We start from the raw sequence: 25,001 nt of genomic DNA on the forward strand, positions 1-25,001 counted from the left end.
AGAGAACACAAACAAATGGAAAAACATTCCATGCTCATGGATAGGAAGAATCAATATCATGAAAATGGCCATACTGCCCAAAGTAATTTATAGATTCAACACTATTCCTATCAAGCTACCACTGACTTTCTCCACAGAATTACAAAAAAACTACTTTAAATTTCATATGGAGCGAAAAAAGAGCCCATATAGCCAAGACAATCCTAAGCAAAAAGAACGAAGCTGGAGGCATCACACTACCTGACTTCAAACTACACTACAAGGCTACAGTAACCAAAACAGTATGGTACTGGTACCAAAACAGATATATAGACCAATGGAACAGAACAGAGACCTCAGAAATAACACCACACATCTACAACCATCTGATCTTCGACAAACCAGACAAAAACAAGCAATGGGGAAAGGATTTCGTATTTAATTAATGGTTCTGGGAAAACTGGCTAGCCAGATGCAGAAAACAGGAACTGGACCCATTCCTTACACCTTATACAAAAATTAACTCAAGATGGGCTAAAGACTTAAATGTCAAATCCAAAACTATAAAAACCCTAGAAGAAAACCTAGGTAATACCATTCAGGACATAGGCATGAGAAAAGACTTCATGACTAAAACACCAAAAGCAATAGCAACAAAAGCCAAAATTGACAAACAGGATCTAATCAAACTAAAGAGCTTCTGCACAGCAAAAGAAACTATCATCAGAGTGAACAGGCAGCCTACAGAATGGGAGAAAATTTTTGCAATCTACCCATCAGACAAAGGTCTAATATCTAGAATCTACAAGGAACTTAAACAAATTTACCAGAAAAAAAACAACCCCATCAAAAAGTGGGTGAAGGATATGAGCAGACATTTGTCAAAAGAAGACATTTATGTGGCAAACAGACATATGAAAAAAAGCTCATCATCACTGATCATTAGAGAAATGCAAATCAAAACCATAATGAGATACTATCTTACACCGTTAGAATGGCAATTATTAAAAAGTCAGGAAACAACAGATGCTGGCAAGGTTGTGGAGAATTAGGAACACTTTTACACTGTTGGTGTGAGTGTAAATTAGTTCAACCATTGTGGAAGACAGCGTGGCAATTCCTCAAGAATCTAGAGCCAGAAATACCATTTGACCCAGCAATCCCATTACTGAATATACACCCAAAGGATTATAAATCATTCTACTATAAAGACACATGCAAACATATGTTTACTGCAGCACTATTTACAATAGCAAAGACTTGGAACCAACCCAAATGCCCATCAATGTTAGACTGGATAAAGAAAATGTGGCACATATACACCATGGAATACTATGCAGCCATAAAAAAAAGAATGATTCCACGTCCTTTGAAGAGACATGAATGAAGCTAAAAGCCATTATCCTCAGCAAACTAACACAGGAACAGAAAACCAAATACCGCATGTTCTCACTCATTAGTGGGAGCTGAGTGTGAACAATAAGAACACATGGGACACAGGGAGGGGAACATCACACACTAGGGCCTGTAGGTGGGTCAGGGGCAAGCAGAGGAAGAACATTAGGACAAATACCTAAAGTGTGCGAGGCTTAAAACATGGATGACAGGTTGCTAGGTGCAGCAAACCACCATGGCACATGTATACCTATGTAACAAACCTGCACCTTCTGCACATGTATCCCAGAACTTAAAGTAAAATAAAATAAAAGTTTTCTATTCTCTTAAAGAGAATCATAAAGTTCTTAAAAGGTTTCAAAACAGGCCTGGTGCAGTGGCTCATGCCTATTATCTCAGCACTTTGGGAGGCCGAGATGGAAGGATCACTTGACTCCAGGAGTTTGAGACCAGCCTGGGCAACATGATGACACTTCTCTTAAAAAATAAAAAACGGGTGGCGGGGACAGGCATGGTGGCTCACGCTGCAATCCCAGCACTTTGGGAGGCTGAGATGGGGGATCATGAGGTAAGGAGATCAAGACCATCCTGGCCAAGATGGTGAAACCCCATCTCTAGTAAAAATACAAAAATTAGCCAGCCGTGGTGGCACGCACCTATAGACCTAGCTACTCAGAAGGCTGAGGCAGAAGAATCGCTTGAACCTGAGAGGTGGAGGTAGCAGTGAAATGAGATCGTGCCACTGCACTCTAGCCTGGCAACAGAGCAAGACTCCATCTCAAAAAAAAAAGCAGCTTCAAAACAACAAAAAAACACTTGAAAAATAAGTTTGTCTATAAATACTAGTGTGTATGTATATATGTGGGTGTATATGGTATAAGTTTTTTAAGAGAAAAGAGGAATCATGCTGTAAATTCAAATAGTAATGATAGGTCATGACTCCAAGAATGAGAATCATGGATCAGAGAGATGTATGTCTGAATTTCCTCTACACAGTGTATCAACATTCATAAGGAAAAAATTTTTTGTGCCTTCCCAAACTTTACTTATATATTAAAAAAAGACAATGTTAGAAGGAACATATTTTTAAAAATTCATTAAAGCAGACCAAATATAAAATAAAAGATATGATGGTCATTTTACTCTAGATGATTTGAAATTTTATTTTAAAAGTACATAAAATTAAGCCTTTGTATTCTTATAAAGTGTCACTAAAAATATTTGATTACTAATCGGAGTATAGACTGAAGTATCAACCTAGCCATACAGATTTATACATTTATCAACTGAATCTCATACACAAAAATGTATTCTTTATCATGACAATCCACTGTTATTAACAGACTCACTCTCTCCAACAATGTTAGTATAATCTGTAGTGCACTGCGAAATAACTGCCTAAATGTTTCACCAAGTTTTATTATCCATGATACTCACTGCCAAGTCTACCCAAAGCACTGTAGGAGGCTATAATCCAAATTATTACAAAATTAATTTATTCATTTAAATCATGTAATTTCAGGAGCAATCTTTCTCCAGAAGCTTAGCAAATTTCTTACTGCTTTATATTAAAATGCAAATGCATGAACTCTAAAAATCTCACCATTATTTTTAATTACAGAAAGAACACCAATAGATTGATTTAAAACACATAATGTATAGTAAAATGCTTGTTTGTTCTGTAGTAAAACTTAATTGAATGCTCAAAGAAGTTACAAATTTGCTTTAAGCAACTTTCTCATGAAGTTGTAGATTCTTAAACGCCACACACAGAGTTTCAGGTTGGAATAATTCACCTTCCTGCAAAACGTACTACAGGTAAATAATTATAATAACAAAAATGACCTAATTAGCTCAGCTGTATGTACAAAAAAAGCAAACATAAATGAGGTGGCTCCATATTTCATTGCTTTGTATCACTGTGACACATTCACTGCCATATTCTTGAAGCTAAAATTCCCATACTAATTGGGAAAGTAAACACAGTATGAAACTAGAAGCTATGGCATTAGATTCTATTCTATTCTGCATTCTCCATCTGCTGTCCCACACTCACAGTATTTAATTTTAGCAAAATCGAATTCAGTATATCTCTACATGAATGCCTCATTAGACATCTCAAACTTCTGGCCTCCAAGATGGCCTCTCAAACAGGCTTTACTTCCCATCTCATTCTCTATCTAATATTTCATATCTCAGTATAAAGCACCACTCTCCATGCAGCTGCCCAAATCATAACCCAGGAATAATTCTTTCCTTGTTTTTAACCCATCCTCTACATCCAGCCTAACAACAGGCTCTGCCAATCTACCTCTAAAACCCCAAATTTACTGACTTTTCTCCATATCTCCCATCATCACCCTAAATATCACCATATTCTTTTTTTTCAAGATAAATAATATTGTAATACAATGCATTATTTTACTAGAGTCACATTCTTGACTCCATATTCCATTCTACATTGAACAGCTCTTATATCATAGTCTATATCTCATCACTCCCCTGCTTAAAAGTCTTCCAATGGCTTAAAATCCAAATTGTTTTCCTTGGCCTACAGGCCTTAGGTAATTTGGTTCTTTCTCATCTCTCCAAACTCATCTCGGGCCACACTTCCTCCTCAGTCACTACACCTAAGACATGTTTATCTTCTTTTAACTTCTCAAAACATACCCATTGTGGACTGAATGTTTACATCCCCCTATAATTCATGTTGAAACCCTAACCTCCAACATGATCGATAAGGTGGTGGGGCCTTTGGGAGCTGATTAGGTCATAAGGGTGGAGTCCTCATAAATGGAATTACTGTCTTTAGAAAACAGACCCCAGAGAAAGCTCTTGCTCTGTTTTACTCTGTGAGGACACAAAGAGAAGATAGCTATGAATCAGGAAGTAGGCCCTCGTCACACAATGAAATTGCAGGCATCTTCGTCTTGGACTCTCTAGCCACCAGACTGTGAAAAAATAATCAGAGGTCTTCCCTAATCACCTTAATGTAAACAGGTCCAATTCTAATTGGTCAATATTCTCAGCACTTTACTGCTTTCAAAACAGTATAAATGAAGCTTTGTGTAGTGGTAGTATCATAGCCAATGAGGTTTATTCAAGACATGATAATTGCTAACTGCAAACAGCATAAAACCAACGGCCAAAAACATGCTTTGTGTCCCACAAGGCTTATGAAAAGAACTAGATATAGACAAGTGCCATTTTTGCTATACAGAATGCTTTAAAAAAAAAAAAAAAAAAAAAGTGGGCAATAGAGAAGGGTATCTTTGAAGATAAACCTGTGTTTATCTACACCTTTAAAAGCTATGCATAGGATTAGTTATCTGGAAGTGCCTAGAATATTCCCACTTCAGTGTCTTTGCTCTTGCTGTTCACACTGCCTAGGAAGTTTTTAATCCCAGATAAACATGCATGATCTCCTAAACTGCTTCAGGTCTTCATTTAATGTCATCCAATCAGTGAGGACTTCCCTGACCCTCGTATTTAAAATAACAACGCCCTTTCCCAACAAAGTCCTTTCTCATCTTCCTTTGCTTTTTCTCTCATGGCACTCATCATCATAGGACACGTAACACATATCACCATCTCTGATTTGACCACTGGTATAGACTCCCACTTGGTCCTTTTCAATTCCCATTTGCTTCTTTCTAATTCATTAACCATACTGCAGTCAAAGCGATGTCTTAAAAAGGGAAATCTGATTCTGCTATAGGTCTGCTTAAAATGTTTCACTGGTCTCCTACCATCCCACTCTCTGTTCCTCCCGCCAGGGATTAAGTTCAATACTGTTAAAATGGCCTATAAAGCCCTGAATAGGCAGGGTCTCTGCCTTGACTTCCACCTTACCACTCTCAATCTTGATCATCACATTCTAGTCAGCTCTCAGAACTTAGTAGGCTCTTTGCTTATGAGCCTAGCCCAGATCATTCCTTCAGACTGAAACAACTTTCACCACCACCACACCACTCTCTCTGGCCCTTCCTCCTTCCTGTACAATTTCAATTATAAATGTAACAATTACATAAAAGCGATCTGTTTAATGCCTGGCTCCTCTGCTACCCTATACATTCAGAGGGAAGGAATCGTGCCTGTCATATTTACCCAGTGTCCCCTGTGCTTAGCACAGAGGCTGGCACATAGTAGGTTCTTATATTGGCTAGCTAATCCACACTACCACCGTCCAGGCATGATTCTCCCATAATAAAGATTGAATTTGCAGCCATGAAGATCAAAGACAATGAATGTTGCTGCCAAGACTTGATTAAACACAAGACTATAAAATCTGTGAGAAATATTTGTGGCAATGGAAGAAAGAACAAAAATTTCCAAAAACTCACATAGACAAGGAATGAAAAATAATAGATGAAACAAGACTGGCCATATACTGGTAACAGATGAGGCTGAGTGACTGATAGAGATTCATTCTACTATTTTCTTTGCTCTTATTTACACAATGTAATCTCAGTGTCCCAAAACTGATAAAATCTGAATTTTGCTAAAGACTGTAAAAAAGGAAGCTTATCTAATATCAATCTTCCAATGAGAAAAAAAGGTTCAAGGAAGAGTAGTTATGCCTCCTACAGTTCTACTTAGGAATCTACTTTTATACCACCTACAACTAGAACAGAATCTGACACTGTAACAAAAATCATAGAAATTAAAGACTCAACATAGATACACAGACAGGCAGTAGCTGCATTAAGTCTAAAAACTCTTGTTTCTGTTTTAGTAGTTTTCTGTTACCAGTTACTTCTAGGAAGTTATCTATTTCCTTCTATCTAGTAAGTCCTGCTTAAAAGAAGTCTGAGAAGGAGGGGATGGGAGAACAATAAAATTATTCATCCAGAAGTTCTTTTGAAATGAACTGAAAACATCTATCATCAGAATTAAAGTGCATGTGACTGTTGCTTTAAAATCCTTGAATCCGAGTCTTATGAGGTATTACCACCTTCGTATTTGTAATAAAACTCCAGCTTTACAGACATCACCTCGGGGGAGGGAAGGGAGTTGGAGAAGGGGTAGAAAAGAAAAGAAAGAAAAGTCCAGCTTAGAGAGAAAAGTGACCTGCCATGATCATACAACTGATAAGAGACACAGCAGTAAGTAAATAGATCAGGTCTGGTGTTCCATCTCAGAACAACAGATTTTCAGTCCGATACTTACTCTACTATAAGCAGAAGTAGTAAAAACAAGGCAAAAGCAGTGACAACCCACCTGTCTCTATCACACAAACCTCCAAAGAGCTGGAACCACAGGATTTAACTTTTATGTTACCTACCAAACAAAAGTATTTTCCAAATGTTGTGACTTGCTATAAAATTACCATTAGCTAATCACCATCTCCTCTTAGAAACCAGTTTTAAGTTAAAATGGCACACTATCAAATAATTAATGTCTAAAATATTAATTAGCTGAAAAAGCCTAACCAAATTTTAGAAACAGTGTACACTTTTAACATATTAGCAGTTAAACCTTGCCTTTATTTGCAAGTTTACAGAATGTATCTAATGCCAACCCTCCCAACCTTTTTTAGATTGTATACTCCGAAAAGCAAGAAACTAAGTTACGGCAAAAATATTTTTTATAGATTTCCTCAAATCACTGGCTTATAAGAAAAACAACTTGATATTAAATAGATAATAGCCTGCACTTGTAGTAACAACTGCTCATAAATAAAATGCTACTTTCTTTTCTTTCTTGTGGCTGTTAACCTTATTTCACAGAGAGGTTAAACATTTTTATACATAAAATGAAAACTCATAAAAAAACACTGAAAGGCACAGTATGTCCTAAATGAGTTTTCTTGGTTTCATAAGCTTTTCTTATTTCTCTTTCACAGAGTTCTGAGAAATTAAAATTAGCATTTGAAAGTATTCAAAAATTGTTTAAATTGTTGTTTAGCTGTTATAATCTACAGGTGCAGTTCTAAATGAAATAAATGTGCCATCTGTTATGTCACAATATTGAGAAATTGACAACTGCACTAACAGAAAGGTTTAATATCTCTAACTTCACAAATTAATAAAAACTTCTTTTTGAGGAAAAAACTCTACATAAAATCCAATTCCATAAATAAATTCAAACAAGACACTTCCTTTAGTTTATTTTAATAGGAAACGATTCATGAAAAATTGTTAATATTATTTTCTGTTAGTATTAGAAAGGAATAAAATGAAGAAATCATGCAGTTAATATATAGTTTCTCTACACTTGCCAAAGACCACACAGTAGGTGCTGGGGATACAAAAATGTACAACATACCACAACTAGGCTAATTGATATGCCAGCAAAATACATAAACCATATAACTGTACCAGAGTGTGACAAAATACAAGAGAAAACATTGCATAAATGGACAAAAAGTCATGACAGCTGAAAGCATTAACAGCTCTGCCTCCACTTCTCTATAAAGCTCTGTGAAGCCAGGAGCCATGTTTGTCCCATCAGTGCTGGATGATCACTAGCTGCTAGCATAATGTCAGATACACATTAGGTGCTCAATAAATGTCTGTTGACTAAAACAATAAAAGGAAAGCTTCTTACAGAAAGTGACAACTGAGATGAGCATTAAAACATGATTAGGAGTGAAAGGGGAAAAAGTATTCCTGATAAAAGAAACAGAATAGAAAATATCTACCATTTACCCATTTATGTTAATTAACATTCAGCATTTTACTCCAAAATATATTTTCTACAAGCAACATTTACTGAGCTAAAGATTTCCGAAATGAATATTCTCATTCTGAATAAACAGAAAATACAGTACCAAGGACTCCAGTATCCACAGCATACCTCTCATTAGACTTTGCTGTGGAGATCTCTCACAAGACTACTCAAAGTGTTAGGAGAGGCATGTTAGCTCAATTATAGCAGTGTAAGCTTAATCATAACCATCACAAATAAAACCAAACATAATAGCTACAAAAATAATTTATAACAAAAAACAAAATGGAATAAAGTATATTTTAACCAAACATCATTTTAAGTTGGATTTAATCAAACATAGCTTTAAAATTAATTTAATAAAATTTAATAAAGGAAACTTTACAACAGTCATGTACTCAAGAAACAATATGACCCTGGCAGAAATAGAAAAAAAGTAATTTTATGCCTAAAAAAATTGTAATAAATGCAGTTATTAGAGTAAGTCAGCTACATTATGTTACACTCAGTTCTGAATGTGTAACATTTTGAGTCAGACTTCAGGTGAAAGATAAACATGAGCTGTAGCTTGGTCAACCAACCTTTTATGGACTGACAAGCATTTTCTTAAAAGTCCAGATAATAAGTATGTTCTCATAATTATTTAACTCTGCTACCGAAAGTAGCCACCGACAATACATAAGTGAATGAGTGTGGATGGGTTCCAGTAAATCTTTATTTACAAAAACAGGTGGCTGGCCCATGACCATATTTGCCAACCCTGTCCTGGAATCTAAAAGTGACTTCTCACTAACTCTTTTTTCATCAAGACCGCTTTACTCCCTTTCAAATACTTTCACATAAACTGTATTGGTGTTTCATAAGGCCTCTACAAATATCAATGAAGCAAACCTAACAGATATACTCTTGTTTTATAGATTAAGAAACTGAAGCTCAAAGGAGTTGACTTGATCTAAGGACTACTAAGACCTGAGACTAAAAACCAGGCCTTTGTTCTTCTAACACTTAATCATTATCCTCCATACCCAATCTTCCAATGCCGCAAATAAAACATTCAAATCATTTTTAGAATCCTCTGCTGAACCCCGAGTTCTTTTAGCAGACTCAGCCATTCACAACAGACTTTAAGAACATCCACTTAACTGTCTAATGAAATTATTAACTTCAATTGTGAAGCTAATTCAAATCCTTCTTTCTTTACGTGATCCTCATCTTCTTCTATTTAGGCTATCTTCTTATTTACAAGTCTCCTAAAATATCATTTAATCTTCAAATCACCAGCAAGAAAAAAGGCAGTACACCTTCTTATGGAGGTGTAAATTATTTTAATCATTTAATAAAAGTTTGTGAACTCAGTAATAAAAATGTGGTAAGAGGCCTAGTGCCTAACTTTGCAAAGCTTATAACCTAGTTGAGAAATGCCAGATGCATAAATACGAAACTAAGGAGTGACTCCATGTAACCTAGGTCAAATCTAAAAAATTTAAAACAAAGAAAGAGAAATGAAAAACTATAATTTACAGTATACATTGTCATAAAATACATGCCTTACTTGCTCTTGATACCACAGAAATGCCCTAAATTTTGTATAATGAAAGTTTAACGAATACTAAACACCGACAAACACCCATTTGATGTGGTAATAGCATAGTCCAAAAGTCAAAACTAGATCACATTTTTAAAAAATTATGGCAGGTGAAGGTTTTCTTCTGTTTTATTCTAGTCATCGCCATGAAAGAACATCTACTGGACTAACTCCCTGGCCAAAAACACTGTTGAAGATAGAGGAATTACAGGACATGCCCTCACTCTGCATGGTAGGATGGGACTGGAGAAGTAATCATGCAAGTTGAAACTAAGCAAAGTGATCTTCATAACTAATGAGGACAATTACGGTTGTTCCACAATCTTTAAAAAATTTTGTCAAAACATTAAAAACTCTTACTGTTGATTATAAATATACACTAGAGGCTGAGCACAGTAGCTCATGCCTATAATCCCAGCACTCTGGGAGGCCAAAGCGGGCAGATCACTTGAGGCCCGGAATTCGAGACCAGCCTGGCCAACATGGCAAAACTCTGTTTCTACTAAAAATACAAAACCAGCTGTGCATGTTGGTACATGCTTGTAATCCTAGCTACTCAGAAGGCTGAGACATGAAAATTGCTTGAACCTGGGAGGCGGAGGATGCAGTGAGCTGCAATTGCGCCACTGTACTCCAGCCTGGGTAACAGAGTGAAACTTAGTCTCAACAAAACAAAACAAAACACCACAATAAATGTATACTGAAAAATAAAAAGTTAAAAGAAATCCTAATATTTATTTAGTACATTATAATTTAACACATTAGAAACATTGAGAACTCTTTTATTTTTAAATTTTATTTTTTTTTTTAGAGACAGGGTCTCACTCTGTCACTCAGGATGGAGTGTGGTGGCACGATCATGGCTCACTGTAACCTTGAACTCCTTGGGCTCAAGCAATCCTCCTGCCTCAGCCTGCCTAGGACTGTGGGCACATGCCAGCATGCCCTGGCTAATTTTAAAATTTTTTTGTAGTGATGAGGTCTTGCTATGTTGCCCAGGCTGGTCTCCAACTCCTAGCCTCAAATGATTCTCCCAGTTGGGCCTCCTAAAGAATGCTGGGATTACAGGCATGAGCCACCACACCCAGCCAAAAGTATTTTATTTCTTTGTAAAAACTTAAGAACTTACAGTTTGAAGAGTGCTTGCTTTCTCAACATATAACTTATGGGCAAGCATCCTTCCCATGTCTTGGCGAATTGAAGTCATTTTTTCTACATTTTAATCAACTTCTAACATTTTATTATTTGTATTTCAATGTCATAAAATATCTGAGAGTTCTTTTAATAAGAAGTTTTTTATAGCATCACTTCCTTTGGGACATCTTCATCCTTTTGTCACAACTACTTTCCTTATTCATGCCAATAAGCTCACCTTTACTGCATATAAGTTCCTCAATAAGTTCCCCTGGCTGCATAATCTAGTCTCTTGAAGGGCAGCCATGTCAGCATTTCCAAAGTCAGTTATTGCTTCCATAACCTCCTTTCTTTCTATTCAAATTTCATTCCCAACATTATCAGTTTGTTTCTTTGTTGGATTTACATCTCTCTTGGCCAATTCCCTTTTTCAATTATCGATTTTTATAAAATGTTACATGGGCTTATTGCTGGAGACAAGGAGGTAACCACAACTACGTGCTTTGCTATCTGTGGGTGAAATGAATAATAGACATAGAGAGGCCACTCACTGACAGACATGGAAAGAAGTGACATAATTTATTACTGATCATAAGCTCATCTGTTGTTATGTAATGATTCCTGGACTAAACTAGCAACAAAGTTTGCATTTTATGTAATTACCTGCAGTCAATATACCACAGTAATTGAAATTTGAACCATACAGTTGAGGACCTAGTGTTACTTAACTAAACCATGGTAACTGAAATTCATGCATACTGGAACCATGTAAAGGGAGGACTATCTGTACATAAAACAACTGTTTGAAAACACTAGAGGGTGATCAATGCAGGCAAGATCACAGAGTTATTTAAATTCTCCAAAACACGAGGGATACAGAGATGACCACCACATTCCACTTAGCTTTTTCCTTGGGAGTATTTTCTAAACCACAGCAAGGAGAAAGGGAATTGAAGCACAAAACAAGTCTACTGTCCTGAGAAAGCAGAGGTTGGTGTTCAATCCCCACACATATGGAGGTATCTTTGTACGCACCCAGAATTTTCCATTGTGACCACAGAAGGGTCACGCCTGAGAAATCAAAGACCACATCCCTAGAGTAATGGCATTTCCTTCAGAAGCTAAACCCAAGTTTATATGACATATGCCATATGTTAGGGGCTAAGCAATCAGTCTAATGCTAGAGAATCCATGAACAGAGGGACACCAAAAGACTAGAATGTAAGGGATGACTAAAAGTAGCCTCTGCGCAAATCTGGGCACAGAGGCTACAATTTAAACTTGTACCACCAATTCTAAAATGTATCAATTACTCACAGGGTTATGGCTGTATCATATTTTATAAAGTGGTATTCCAAAATTAAACACTATTATACTTACCATTTTGTAATCCCATCCAGAGTTGCTTGTGATCTTTTTTCTGCATTTCATTGATTACTTGACTTTTATGTTTTAAAGCATCAGCTTCTTTCATACATGACATAAAATGAGCTTCAATTGCATCCTTAGATGGACAGTGCAGAAGGTCTTTTTCTGGAAAACTCTATCAAAGGAAAAAATACACACATAAAACAGGTACACACATTACAAAATTAACCTCTTAAAAGAGAACTATATCCCCCAGTTTATCAATATTTCTAGTAAACTATCTCTTAGCAATGAAATAACCCAAAATACTTTTAAATTTAACTTAAAAATCTTTAGCTATTTGGCCCATTTTGTACTTTTCCCAAATAATTCTTACGTGTTTTATAACAACTGAAAAAAGGCATCAAAGGGTAATAATCTGAAAAATAGCTTTTCAACTGACCATACCAAGTAATGGCAAAGATGTGAAATGGAGCCCTCACACAGTACTAACAGAAATGTAAAATAGTATAACCACTTTGGAAAAGTCTGGTAGTTTCTTAAGGATAGTAAACAGACATCTACCATCTGACCCAGCCATTCCACAACTAGGCATTTACCTAAGAGAAATGAAAGTAGTATGTCCATATAAGGACTTGGTACATGAATGTTCACAATAGTTTTATTTGTAACAGCCCCAAAGAGAAAATAAATCTAAATATCAACAGGTAAATGAACATATAAATTGTGGCATAAACTTATTCACTTTGAATAGGTAAAGCTCCCTATAAGTCAATTAGACCTCAATAAAGCTGTTAAAAACTAGATTTTAAAGTCAAATAGCTAAATTTACATTCTGTAACTTCACTGATTCTTTTAGGCAGCTAAAGCAATGATCATTGGACATGCACGGAGTTATGTAAATGAAACGACTGATGCACTTTTCACTGAAAAAAAAGATAATAAAAGCTAACAGTTACTGAACACTTACTGTGACACTGTATTAAAACTTTTTATATGGATTATCTTATTTAATCCTCACAACACTTGAGGTATACATTATTATTATTGCTATTTTACAGATAAAAAAATTAAAGTTAGGGAATGTCTAAAGTCGCAAGTGTCATTCAGCTTGCCAGTCATGGAGGTAGGATTTAAGGCTAATTTGACTCAAGTCCTATCTTTTAACCATTGTACAATATCACTTCCTCCAAAGACTTAAATATTTAAGATAATCATTATATTCAATCATGATTTTACAAAGTTATTATCCTATATGTCCTTTAATACATTTAAACAGAAGTAAAAATGGCAAAAAAAAAAATAGCATATAGCCTACTCAGGTTACTGTATTCATAAGCAAAATTCAATTATCCCTGTCATGGAGCTTTCATAAAAAGAATGAAATGAAAAGATAAAGAAAGAAGTTCCTGAGTGACTATGAAACACTGATGGAAAGCAGGAATTAGAAAGCGATTAAAGACACCATTCTTCATCTTTCTCAATAAACTTGTTTAATAAGTCAAATTTATGATTCACATACAGTCAAATGGAGAAATCAAGAGTACAATTAAATGAGTTTTTACAATGAGTAACTGTCAGCTCAAGTACAGAGCATTACCATCACCCACAAAACTTCCTCTGTGCCCTTTGCAGTCAGTTCCCTCATTCCCTTCCCAAGAAATCACTGATAATGACATATAACACTAGATTAGTTTTGCCTGTAATAAAATCTCATATAAACAGAACTGCAGTATTGTGTAACTTAGTATCTTTCACTTAGCATAATATTTTTGAGATTCATTCCTGTTACTGCACATATCAGTAATTAATTCCTTTTTGGTGCTGAGTAGCATGCCATTTAATGAATACACCACAATCTGTTTATCTAAAAACTTGTAAACTTGTTAATAGACACTGGGATTGTTTCCAGATACTGGCTATTATTTAAAAAGCTGCTACGAACATTAACACACAAGTCTTTTATAGACACATGTCTTCATCTTTCTTGGGTATACAGCTGGAAAAAGAAATGCTGGGTCACAGAGTAAGTGTATGTTCTAACTTTACTTAAAAACTGCCACACTACTTTTCAACATGATGTATGATGTTACACTCCCACTAGCAATGTATGAGTTCTGGTTACTCCATGTCCTCAAACTTGCTACTGTCAATCTTTTTCATTTTAGTCATTCTAGTGAGTGTAATGTAATGTCTCTTTGTGGTTTTAATTTACATTTCCATGATGACTAAAGATGTTGAGTGCCTTTTCATGTGTTTGTTGGTAAATTCATATATGTTCTGTGAACTAAGATTTTTGCATTTGTTTAAAAGCAACTACTAGGCAAGAAATCGAGTCTAATGTGAATTTTATGGTTGCATATGTAAATATTGTTCACAAGAAATGCTAGGTGAACAGAAAATTTCACCCAGCTAAACCAATCAGCTAGGAACACATACAATGCACACATGTGCACACCTCCAAAATGGACCAGCTACTTCAATTCATGTAATGAGTTGTATTCAACTACATCAGGTGCTACAATTTCTTGTTTGATATCAGAAAATCCTCCTTTCACTTCACCTGTCATGGCGCAAGTCTTCCATGTCCATTTCTGCAAGCAAACTTCCAGTCTTTGCAACATGAAATGCCATATTTATTGTAGTATGTATGCATTTCTCATACATTTTACCTGTTAAAACTGCGGTATGGTTTTTACTAGGTTCCTGGTTTTTTGTCAGTGTAAGTTTGCGGATGTTGTGCCCCTAACCCTTTTCCCCAGAAGCAACCCTTTCCCCCATAAGTCCAGTGGTTTTCATTGCACAATTTTTAATAGCAAAGTTAAGAACACATACAATGCATTATAGAAGTGCCTACACTGAGCAGACATCCTTGCCTTTTTCCTCATCTTAGAGTAAAACATTCAATAAACCATCATGTAGCATGACTTTAACTGTAGCCTTTTCATACTTTTCATATCTACCCTTTGTCAAATCGAGTAAATTCCCTTCTATTCCTAAGCTTGCTATAAGTTTTGATGACAAATGGGTATTAAATTCTGTCAATGAAAGACTTTGTCTGTATCTATTGATTTTTCTATTTTATTCTGTGATTTACATTGATTGAGATGTTTTATTTTGAGAGAGTCTCACTGTGTCACCCAGGCTGGAGCACAGTGGCACAATCACAGCTCACTGCAGCCTCAATCTCTGGGGCCCAAGCGATCCTCCCAATTCAGTCTCCTGAGTAGCTGGAACCACAGGTGTACACCACCATGCTCAGCTAATTTTAAAATTTTTTTGTAGAGATGAGGCCTCCTTATGTTGCCCAGGCTGGTCTTGAACTTCTGGGTTCAAGTAATCCTCCTGGCTCAGCCTCCCAAAGTACTGGGATTACAGGCGGGAGCCACTGCACCTGGCCTACATGCATTAAGATTTGAATGTTGAATCAATTTTGTACTCCTAGGATAAACTCAACTCAATCATGGTGTGTACTGTCTTTTTTAATTATTGCAAGATTCAATTTGATGGTACTTTGTTGAAGGCTCTTGTATCCATGATCATGAAATACATTGGCTTATAATTTTCTTTTAATGTCTTTAACAGGTTTCAGTATCAGGGTTATTCTGGCCTCTAACACAAGTTGGTGTCTCATTTCTGGAAAAAGTTTGTAAAGAGTAAGAAAGTTTGTAATATTATTTCTTAAATATTTTATTTCATTTTATTTTTATTTTTAGAGACACAGTCTCACTATGTTGCCCAGGCTGGAGTGCAGGGGCTATTCACAGGCGCAATCCCACTACTGATCAGCAGGGGAGTTCTGACCTGCTGCATTTCTGACCTGAGCCGGTTTACCCTTCCTTAGGTAACCTGGTGGTCTCTTGCTCCCAGGAGGTCACCATATTGATGCCAAACTTAGTACGGAAATCCAATTGGCATAGCACACTACAGCCCAGAACTCCTGGGCTCAAGCGATCCTCCCGCCTCAGTGTTCTGAGTAGCCGAGATGACAGGCGTATGCCACTGCACCCGACTAGTTCTTAGGTATTTTATAGACTTCTCCAATGAAACTATCTGTGCAAGGTGTTTTACTCTGTGAGGTTTTTAAAAGTACAAATCAAATTTACTTGCAGATTAAAGAGCTATTCATTTCTGTTATTTCTTATGTCAGTTTTGGCGACTTGTGTTCTCATTGAATTTGTCCATCTGTCAGATTTATCGGCATAAAGGTATTTATTCAGTTAATATAAATGAATTATATAATGTGCAGTCATTTGTGCCTTCTTTCACTTAACATGATATTTTCAAGGTTGTTAACATATTATCAGTAATTCCTTCCTTTTAACGACCAAATTATAGTCCATTGTAAGCATACGTACAGTATTTTGTTTATTCATCAGCTGATGGACATTATTTATAATAACATTACTAAATAACCCGATGGACACTGGGTTATTTCCACTTTGCCTATTATGAACATTCATGTATAAGTTTTTGTGTGGACACAAGTTATTTCCATATTTTGCATATTAGAATTACATATTCAGTTCTCTTGGGAGTATTACTAGGAGTAGAATTGCTGGGTAACATGGTTAAGTATATCATTTGATAACATACCAAACTGCTTTCCAAAAAGGCTACACCATTTTCATTCTCATCAGCAACGTACGAAGGGTCTAATAAGCCTATATGTGTTACCGTTTTTTGGTTTTTTTTTTTGGAGACAGGGTTGCACTCTGTCACCCAGGCTGGGTTGCAGACATGCGATCAGGACTCACTGCTCCTCCCAGGCTCAAGTGATCCTCACACCTCAGCCTTCCAGATAGCTGGGACTATAGGCACATGTCACCACACCAGGCTATTTTTTAAAAAATTATTTTAGTAGAGATGAGTTCTCCTTATGTTGATCACACTGGTCTCGAAATCCTGAGCTCAAGTGATACAGCTGCCTCATCCCCACAAAGTGCTGGGATTAAAGGCATGAGCCACCACATCCAGCCTTGTACATCATCTTTTTGATGATAACCAATCTAGAGGGTGTGAAGTGGTAACTCATTGTGTGGTTTTTTGTTTTGTTTTGTTTTGCTTTTGCCTAAAAACTAGTTATGCTCAACATCTTTTCATGTGTTTACTGGCCATTTATATAACTTCTTCACAGAAATGTCTATTCAAATCCTTTGACTAATTTTTAATTGGGTTTCTACCTTTTCATTATCAAGTTATTTCCATATTCTGTATATTAAACTATTAGATAGTATACGATTGCAAATATTTTCTCCCATTCTGTAGGCACCCCACACACAGTCTTGATTATTATAGCTTTGACACTGAGTAGTGTAACCATTATTTCTTAAAAATATTTCTTCTGACCCGTTCTCTCTCCTCTCCTTGAACTCCAATTACACGCAGACTGCCTGATATTATCCCAGAGGCTCTGTCTTTTCTCTATATCAATTTCCATCTCTCTATTCTCCAAACTGGGTAACTTCTGTGGATCTGTCTTTGAGTTCAAAGAACCTTACTTCTGCCATCTTTAATTTGCTGTTAAGCCCATGCAGTAAATTCCTCATTCCAGATATTTTTCCACACAGTTCTACAATTTTGTGATTTTTTTTCTCTTAAGTTACTGAATGTGTAACAGTTGTTTTAATTCATTTTTCTGGTAGTACCAAGATGTGGATTCTCTTAGGTCAGTTTCTATTGAGAGTAAAATTTTTTTTTTATTTGATATGGACCATATTTTCTTGCTTATTTGCAAGTCAAGTAGTTGTGGATTGTATGGTGGACACTGTGAATATGTTGTAAGGATTCTAGATTATACTGTCTTCCTTTAAAACGCTAAGTTTTATTCTGGCTGGCAGTTAATTTACTGGCAGCTCTCCTTAATCCTAAAAAGGCAGGTCCAGAGCAACTCTTACTCTAGGGTTAAAGACTGGCAATAGAGACTGGCAAACTTTCTGTAAAGGATTAGACAGTAAATATTTAACACTGTGCAGGTCATACAGTCTCTATTGCAAATACTCAACTAGGCTGTCGTAGCCGCAAAGCAACCACAGACAATACGTATATGAATTTCCATGAATGGCTGCATTTCAATGCAACTTTATTTATGGTCATCACTAAATCTATATTTCATGTAATTTTCACGTTACAAAACATTTAAAAAAATTTTTTTCCAACCACTTAAAAATGTAAAAACTATTCTTACGTCACAGGCCAAGCAAAAAAAGTCAGTGGGCCACATTTGCCAACTCCTGCTCTAATGTATGATCCTTACTCCAAAATCATGGCCTTTCTGGCATCTCAGGTAACTGCTCAGTATGTAGCCAAATGTCTCTCCACTTTGAATGAGCTGGAATCCAACATTTCCCAGCATCATAAGACGTTCAGTATCTTGTTCCACTCTTAACCCTACAACATTCACTCTCTACTAGACCTTGCAGAGTATCAGCTATGCATGTGCAACCCATGCCTCAGCCAAGCACCCAGGGAGAACATACACATATACTTTGTGCTAAGGCGCCCACAGTTTTAAACACCATTGTTTTGCATATCAGTGTAAATGTTAACACAATGGGAAGGGCCAATAACATCTTGATATTATTATATCATGAAAACAGATTTGACCTGAAGAATCCATTGAAAGGGTTTCAGGAAACTGACACACAGAAGGATCTCCACATTTGTTGAATGAATGAATGAGTGAATAAATAAATAAACGAGTAGAGAACTATGATGTATTTTAATCTAGATTTCAAAGTATTTTAGAGTTTATTTTTAACACACAAAAAAATCTAATTATTGGAATTATTTTCCAACAGTAACAGAAAAGACTCATTAGGCAATATAGCACCCCTACCCTTAATATGTTTGAAGTATTTTTATTTCCACACCTCTCTAAACTTAAAAACTGTTGTATATGCAAGCATTCCTTGCTTTGCATTTAACATGGTGAGTGAAATTCATGCATACCAGCACTATGTGCTCCATCTGTACTGTTCTTTGGTAACTAAGGTGTTTAATAATATGGTATTGTGCAAAGCACATTATTACAAATGCACATGGAAATAAGCTCTAATGACCCACAAACTCAAATTCAGTAAAACAGGAAGGGAAAGTATCATATGAAGAACGAATGAACACCCTTTGGGCAGTAACTATGAATGGACACTCCTGACGGGAAAGAAACTCAGACACCTAAATGACTTTTTCAAACTCTACATGCCTCTCTCCAATAAAATATAGGAGATCAAGTGGATCACTTGACTTGAGGTCAGGAGTTCGAGACCAGTTCAAGTACCTGAGACCGACATGGTGAAATCATTCCTATTTGAGAATGAATCACTGCTCGTGATCAACTAATATAAGAGACCGACATGGTGGAATCATTGCTATTTGAGAATGAATCACTGTTCATGATCAATTAACATAAGTGTTTCCAATCACAAAAACCAAATGGTGTTTGTGAATTGGGGGTCGGGAACACAGCAGAAGCAAGGTGGCTAAGAGAAATGAGGGACCAGCACTTCATAAACTATTGAGACAAAATTAGGTCACACTAAATTCAGTCTGGTCTTAAAAACTACAGGAATGAACATTTCTCAAAACAGAGGTAGATCAAATCTTTGGAATTCCAACTCCTAACCCTTCTCTTAATTCAATCAAAATAGCCTTAGAATTACTCAACAGTATTAGGTTGTCCCCTCTGTACTTCCATATCCACATCTACATGCAGGATTTCTCTTGTTCCCAGCTGACTTTTAAAAATTAACACCAACTTTCAAAACTTTCATAAATTTTATTTTTTACAGAGGCAGGGTCTCACTGCATTGCCCAGGCTGGTCTTGAACTCCTGGGCTCAAATGATCCACTCACCTCGGCCTCCCAAAGTGCTGGGATTACAGGCATGAGCCACTAAGCCCGGCCCAAAAACTTGTAAATTTTAAACAGTGTATTCAGCACTAATAAAGAAAATCAGTTCATACATTAAAAGTGTAAGTGTTTCTGCCAAGAGTTAGGAAAAAATTGAAAAGTATCTTACAGACAAATACTAACCGAAGCTTAGCAACTAAAAGAGTGTCATGGGAAAAGCACGAAATAACTTCACTTGAAAAGAAAATTCTACTCGAAGTCTGTTTACTATGTATCACAAATGGGACAAAGGAGAAATGCAATTTACTATACCTTAAAATGTACTGTGATGTTCCAAGGAAGAGCTGAACTTGATGCAAGAAGATCAAATAGTAAACCAATTGGATAATGCCTAAAAATGAAACGGTATATTTTGAGAAAATAAATATGTAAAGTTGTAACTACAACTCCAAAATAAATTTCCAACACATATCTTAACATCAAATGTCAGGCTCTTTAACCACAAATCACAGGAAGGTTACATTCTTTTTTACGTGCCTGGGCTAGTATGATCTACTTTCCAGGCATCAGGTGGTTTCCTTCTAAACACTTCATTCCCACAGAAACCTCAATATGCACAATGGGATTGTGGGCAAAGGCATTCTTCATCAGCCGTGTGAACTGTTATGTCACAGTACTGCTGCATCTAATTGTCATCCCAGTATTCATAAAAGACAGTTGATTTTTATAAATTTATTTAAATATCTTTTTTACTTTTAGAACTTAAAATTTTAAAACTGTAAGAACCAAGATGAGCACCTAAAACGCATGCAAATCACCTATTCTGTGGTTACTATTAACATTATAGCATATAAATTTCCAGTCTTTTACCTATACATACATATCTAAATATAGATTAGGACTATCCTTTACAAACTGTACTATAACCTTTTTCACATAATATAATGTCAACATTTTCCCAAATCACTGAATATTCTTCTGAAACCTAATTCTAAATTAAAAAAATATAAGTTCCAAAATAAGAGAACATTTCCTAATATAACTATTACTCACAGTGAAGTAAATTACTTAGCAATAAATAAACATGACTAATACAAACGCTGTAGATATCAATGGACAAACCTTAAGCCATCCTTTTAAAAAATCTAAAGTAAATGAGCTTACTTGGTTAATCAGAATTAAATAATACGGGTTGAGTATCCCATTTCCAAAACGCTTGGGATCAGAAGTGTTTCAGATTTCAGCTTTTTTTTTTTTTAATTTTGGAATATTTGCATCATATTTTTACCATTTGAGCATCCCAAATCTGAAAATCTGAAATGCTGGAATGAGCACTTCCTTTGAGTGTCATGTCAGTGCTATGTTTACCTATGTATGTACGAGTAGATGTACTTAGATTCTGGATTTCAAATTGTGGGATGTGGGATGCTCAACCTGTACTCACAACCAAGGCAAAAAGAAAACTACTTGGTGTTATACACAGTCCTGTCTTTATCTGTATAATCTATTAATGAGTTACTCCTAGATTTAAGAGCTGCAAAATTTGAAATCACATCAAATTTATCTCAAAATGAGTAACTCTGACCAAGATTCAAATGTCAGTTAATATTATTTATGCTTGTGCTACTCTGGCCGCAATGCCTATGGGATAGCCCTGCTCTGCAAGTAGTACATTTGCTTATATATAAAACATATATATATAATTGTATATACATAATTTATGCTTGCTTACTTGTACATAATTATGGGAAAGTCATCAGTTTCTAGAGATCATGTATTTATTTGGTAGGAATTTAGGATGGGCCAGGTACAGTAACTCAAGCCTATAATCCCAACACTTTGGGAGGCCAAGGCAGGTGGATCAGTTGACTTGAAGTCAGGAGTTGGAGACAGTTCCAGTACCTGAGACTGACATGGTGAAACTCTGTCTCTACCCAAAAATACAAAAAAAAAAAGAAAAGAAAAAAAAAAATTAGCCGGGCTTGATGGCACACAGCTGTAGCCCCAGCTACTCCAGGAGGCTGAGGTGGGATAATCTCTTGAGCCCGAGAGGTAGAGGCTGCAGTGAGCCAAGACTGCGCCACTGCACTCCAGCCTGGACGACAGAGTGAGACCTTGCCTCGAGAAAAAAAAAAAAAAAAAAAAAAAGAATTCAGGATGAATGTCCTGTTGGTAAAAATAAAACAGTGGGGGTACTTTTAGTCTTATATGCATTATATCTCTTAATAAGAACCCTTAAATTTCTCTCTCATCAATCCTTTCATATCCAGAAAATAATACTGAAGAAAACTACGGAACCAGGAAAAACTCTCGCCTCAGTCAAAACCTAAAATATATATATATACACACACACACACATATACATATATAGCACTACAGACAAGTCATAGATTTAATCCAATTCTGATCCTTCTCTCTGAAGTATTCAAATTGAACAAACTCTAAATAACACCTCATACTTTTACAAAACAGACCTTTTAACGTCTTCATTTTTTTAGAATTTCTCTCTTAGGTATCTGCAACAGGGTTAAAGATCAATGTAGGCACTTAACTGAAGTTTTATTTACTTGGATTTCATTAAAAAGACTTAAAATTTCAAAAGTGACACCATATTGCTTTCCAGATTCTAAATAGCACTGAAAATACAACTACAAAGAACTCCACTAAGCAAAATAAATAGTCCATCTACTAGGTAAGATTCACTTGAGATCACATAAAATTACTACAACCCAGTGTTTTACATATTCCCTGCCATTAACAAATGTGTGAAACACTTTTGTAAATTTGTAAGCAAATTCTAAACCAAATATCATATCTTAAAGCAATCTATAATATAAAATCAAGTTTGTTTTTTTTTTTTTGGAGACAGGGTCTTACTCTGTAACCTAGGCTGGAGTGCAGTGGTGCAGTCAGAGCTCACTACAACCTTGACTTCCTGGGCTCAAGCGATCCTCCCACCTCAGCCTCCTGAGTGGCTGGGACTACAGACATGTGTCACTATGCCCAGCTATATTTTATTTTTTATAGAGATAGGGTCCCACTATTTTGCCCAGGCTGGTCTCAAACTTCTGGGCTCAAGCAATACTCCCACCTTGGCCACCCAAAGTAATGAGATTATAGGCATGAGCCACTGTGTCCAGCCCAAATAACTTTTAAAGGAGATATCTGGATAAGAATACAAGTTAAACATAAGACTCAATCATCAATTATTTTTTACCCTCAATATTTAAAAAACGAGAAAATTGTAAATACACAGAATCTTGAACAAAGTCCATAATGAATAGCTGTTGAATGCATAAATCAAAGAAGTCCACAGACTAACCCTAGGTACAACATAAAGATCCAATGGAGACAATTTTAGGTTCTGAGTTTCTTTTTTGAGCAGTTCCAACTATTTTAATGACTGACACTTCATGACTTTTATTCATTCTTAAAAGTATTCCAAAGAACAGAAAAAACTCACTTTAAAAAAAAAAGATAAAACTTACTCCATGTAGTAATTACTGTATGGAGCCACTGGACCCTTTTATAAATCTAAGATATATTTTAGGGTCTTAATGATTTTATTGTTTCCTATACATTTTACTATTTCATCACTCTGGAACTTATTTCATCATTATTTGTCAATTATTCCCAATAAGAGACTAAAACAGTAAGAAACTGAAAAAATAACGTGATGCCTAGAAGGATGATAGAAGAATGTACCCTTCTTTCATTTTCTTACTGTGTTGCCTAAAGTATTGAAACATCTTTCAAGAAAGTGTAAAACAAGAATGCAGGCTGGGCACAGTGGCTTACATCTGTAATCCCAGCACTTTGAGAGGCTGAGGCGGGTGGATCACCTGAGGTTAGGAATTCAAGACCAGGCTGACCAATATGGTGAAACCCCATCACTACTAAAAATACAAGAACTAGCTAGGTGTGGTGGCATGCACCTGTAGTTCCAGTTACTCGGGAGGCCGAGCCACAGGTGAATTTCTTGAACCCGGGAGGTTGAGGTTGCAGTAAGCCAAGACTGCGACACTGCACTCCAGCCTGGGCAACAGAGAGAGACTCACAGTCTCAGAAAAAAGAAAAAAGAAAGCAGACCCCATTCTGGAATCAGTTTTTAGCTATCATTAACACAGTTGAAAATTCCAAATTTCTCATTTTCTACCTGTAACGGCAGAGAAAAAAACTTGACAGAGGAAGATGTTTCACAATTATTAGACAAATCAGGACAAAAAGAAAAGAGAGACAGCAATACTCTAGACTTTAATGACAATAGTGAAATTGATCATTTAAGTGAAATCTCAAACTCTGAGTCTTTAGACGATACCAAATTTTACATAGCTCTAGAACTAACAGAAGAACAATATATTTCTAAGGACAAAAAGGAACGTATGGTAATCTTAACAGCTTAGTCATCAACAGAAAAAACTTCATTACAAGATATTTTATGACAAAAACCTGGACCATTCCATTTTACTAAAAGAATGTGTGACAATATTATTTCATCTTTTATGCTACTTATAAACTCAAATTTATTTGATAGTGGGCAAATGCAAAAGGTCTATTTATATACAAAGAAGACTGAAGGAATTAGGTCACATAGAAATGAAAAAAAGTCTATTGGTGTTGATTCACATAAAAAAGAAAATATTTCGTAATGAAATCATGAGCTGGCAAAGGGTTTATCGATTTCTTCAAGTATTATTAACACTATTAGAAGCAAGAAGGGCCAGAAGTAATAAGCTAGAACCTCTCAGAGGTGTATTTGTATGTATAAAAATTAATGAGCAATTAGTTGCATTCAGGGGATGCTGACCATTTTAGATACCTTTAAAACTAGAAAAATATGAAATGGAAATATAAATCTGCTGTATTTAAACCTGTATTAAAATTTCTAATAAAGTTGTTATACACTATTCCTTTATTCTAGCTTCTCTAAATTATTTGGAAACTGACTTAAATATACATATTATATACATAATAAAAATATTTTTATATATGTATTATATTTTATATTTTTTTTTTTTTT

General features: G+C 35.8%; 1 protein-coding gene across 3 annotated transcripts in view; it reads right to left on the reverse strand.

The window, feature by feature from the left end:
* The window catches only part of ATG5 (autophagy related 5), a 139,663-nt gene that overhangs the window by 86,791 nt on the left and 27,871 nt on the right, over positions 1 to 25,001 (reverse strand). For all 3 annotated transcript variants that reach the window (XM_017878571.1, XM_017878570.1, XM_017878569.1), the window contains 2 exons: positions 20,294 to 20,372; positions 12,143 to 12,305 (listed from right to left, as the gene is read on the reverse strand). In XM_017878571.1, coding sequence (XP_017734060.1) covers positions 12,143 to 12,305; positions 20,294 to 20,372 — 242 coding nt within the window. The remainder of the gene's footprint in view (positions 1 to 12,142; positions 12,306 to 20,293; positions 20,373 to 25,001) is intronic.

The sequence above is a fragment of the Rhinopithecus bieti genome, unplaced genomic scaffold (assembly GCF_001698545.2).
Source record: "Rhinopithecus bieti isolate Rb0 unplaced genomic scaffold, ASM169854v2 scaffold_10614, whole genome shotgun sequence".
NCBI lineage: Eukaryota > Metazoa > Chordata > Mammalia > Primates > Cercopithecidae > Rhinopithecus > Rhinopithecus bieti.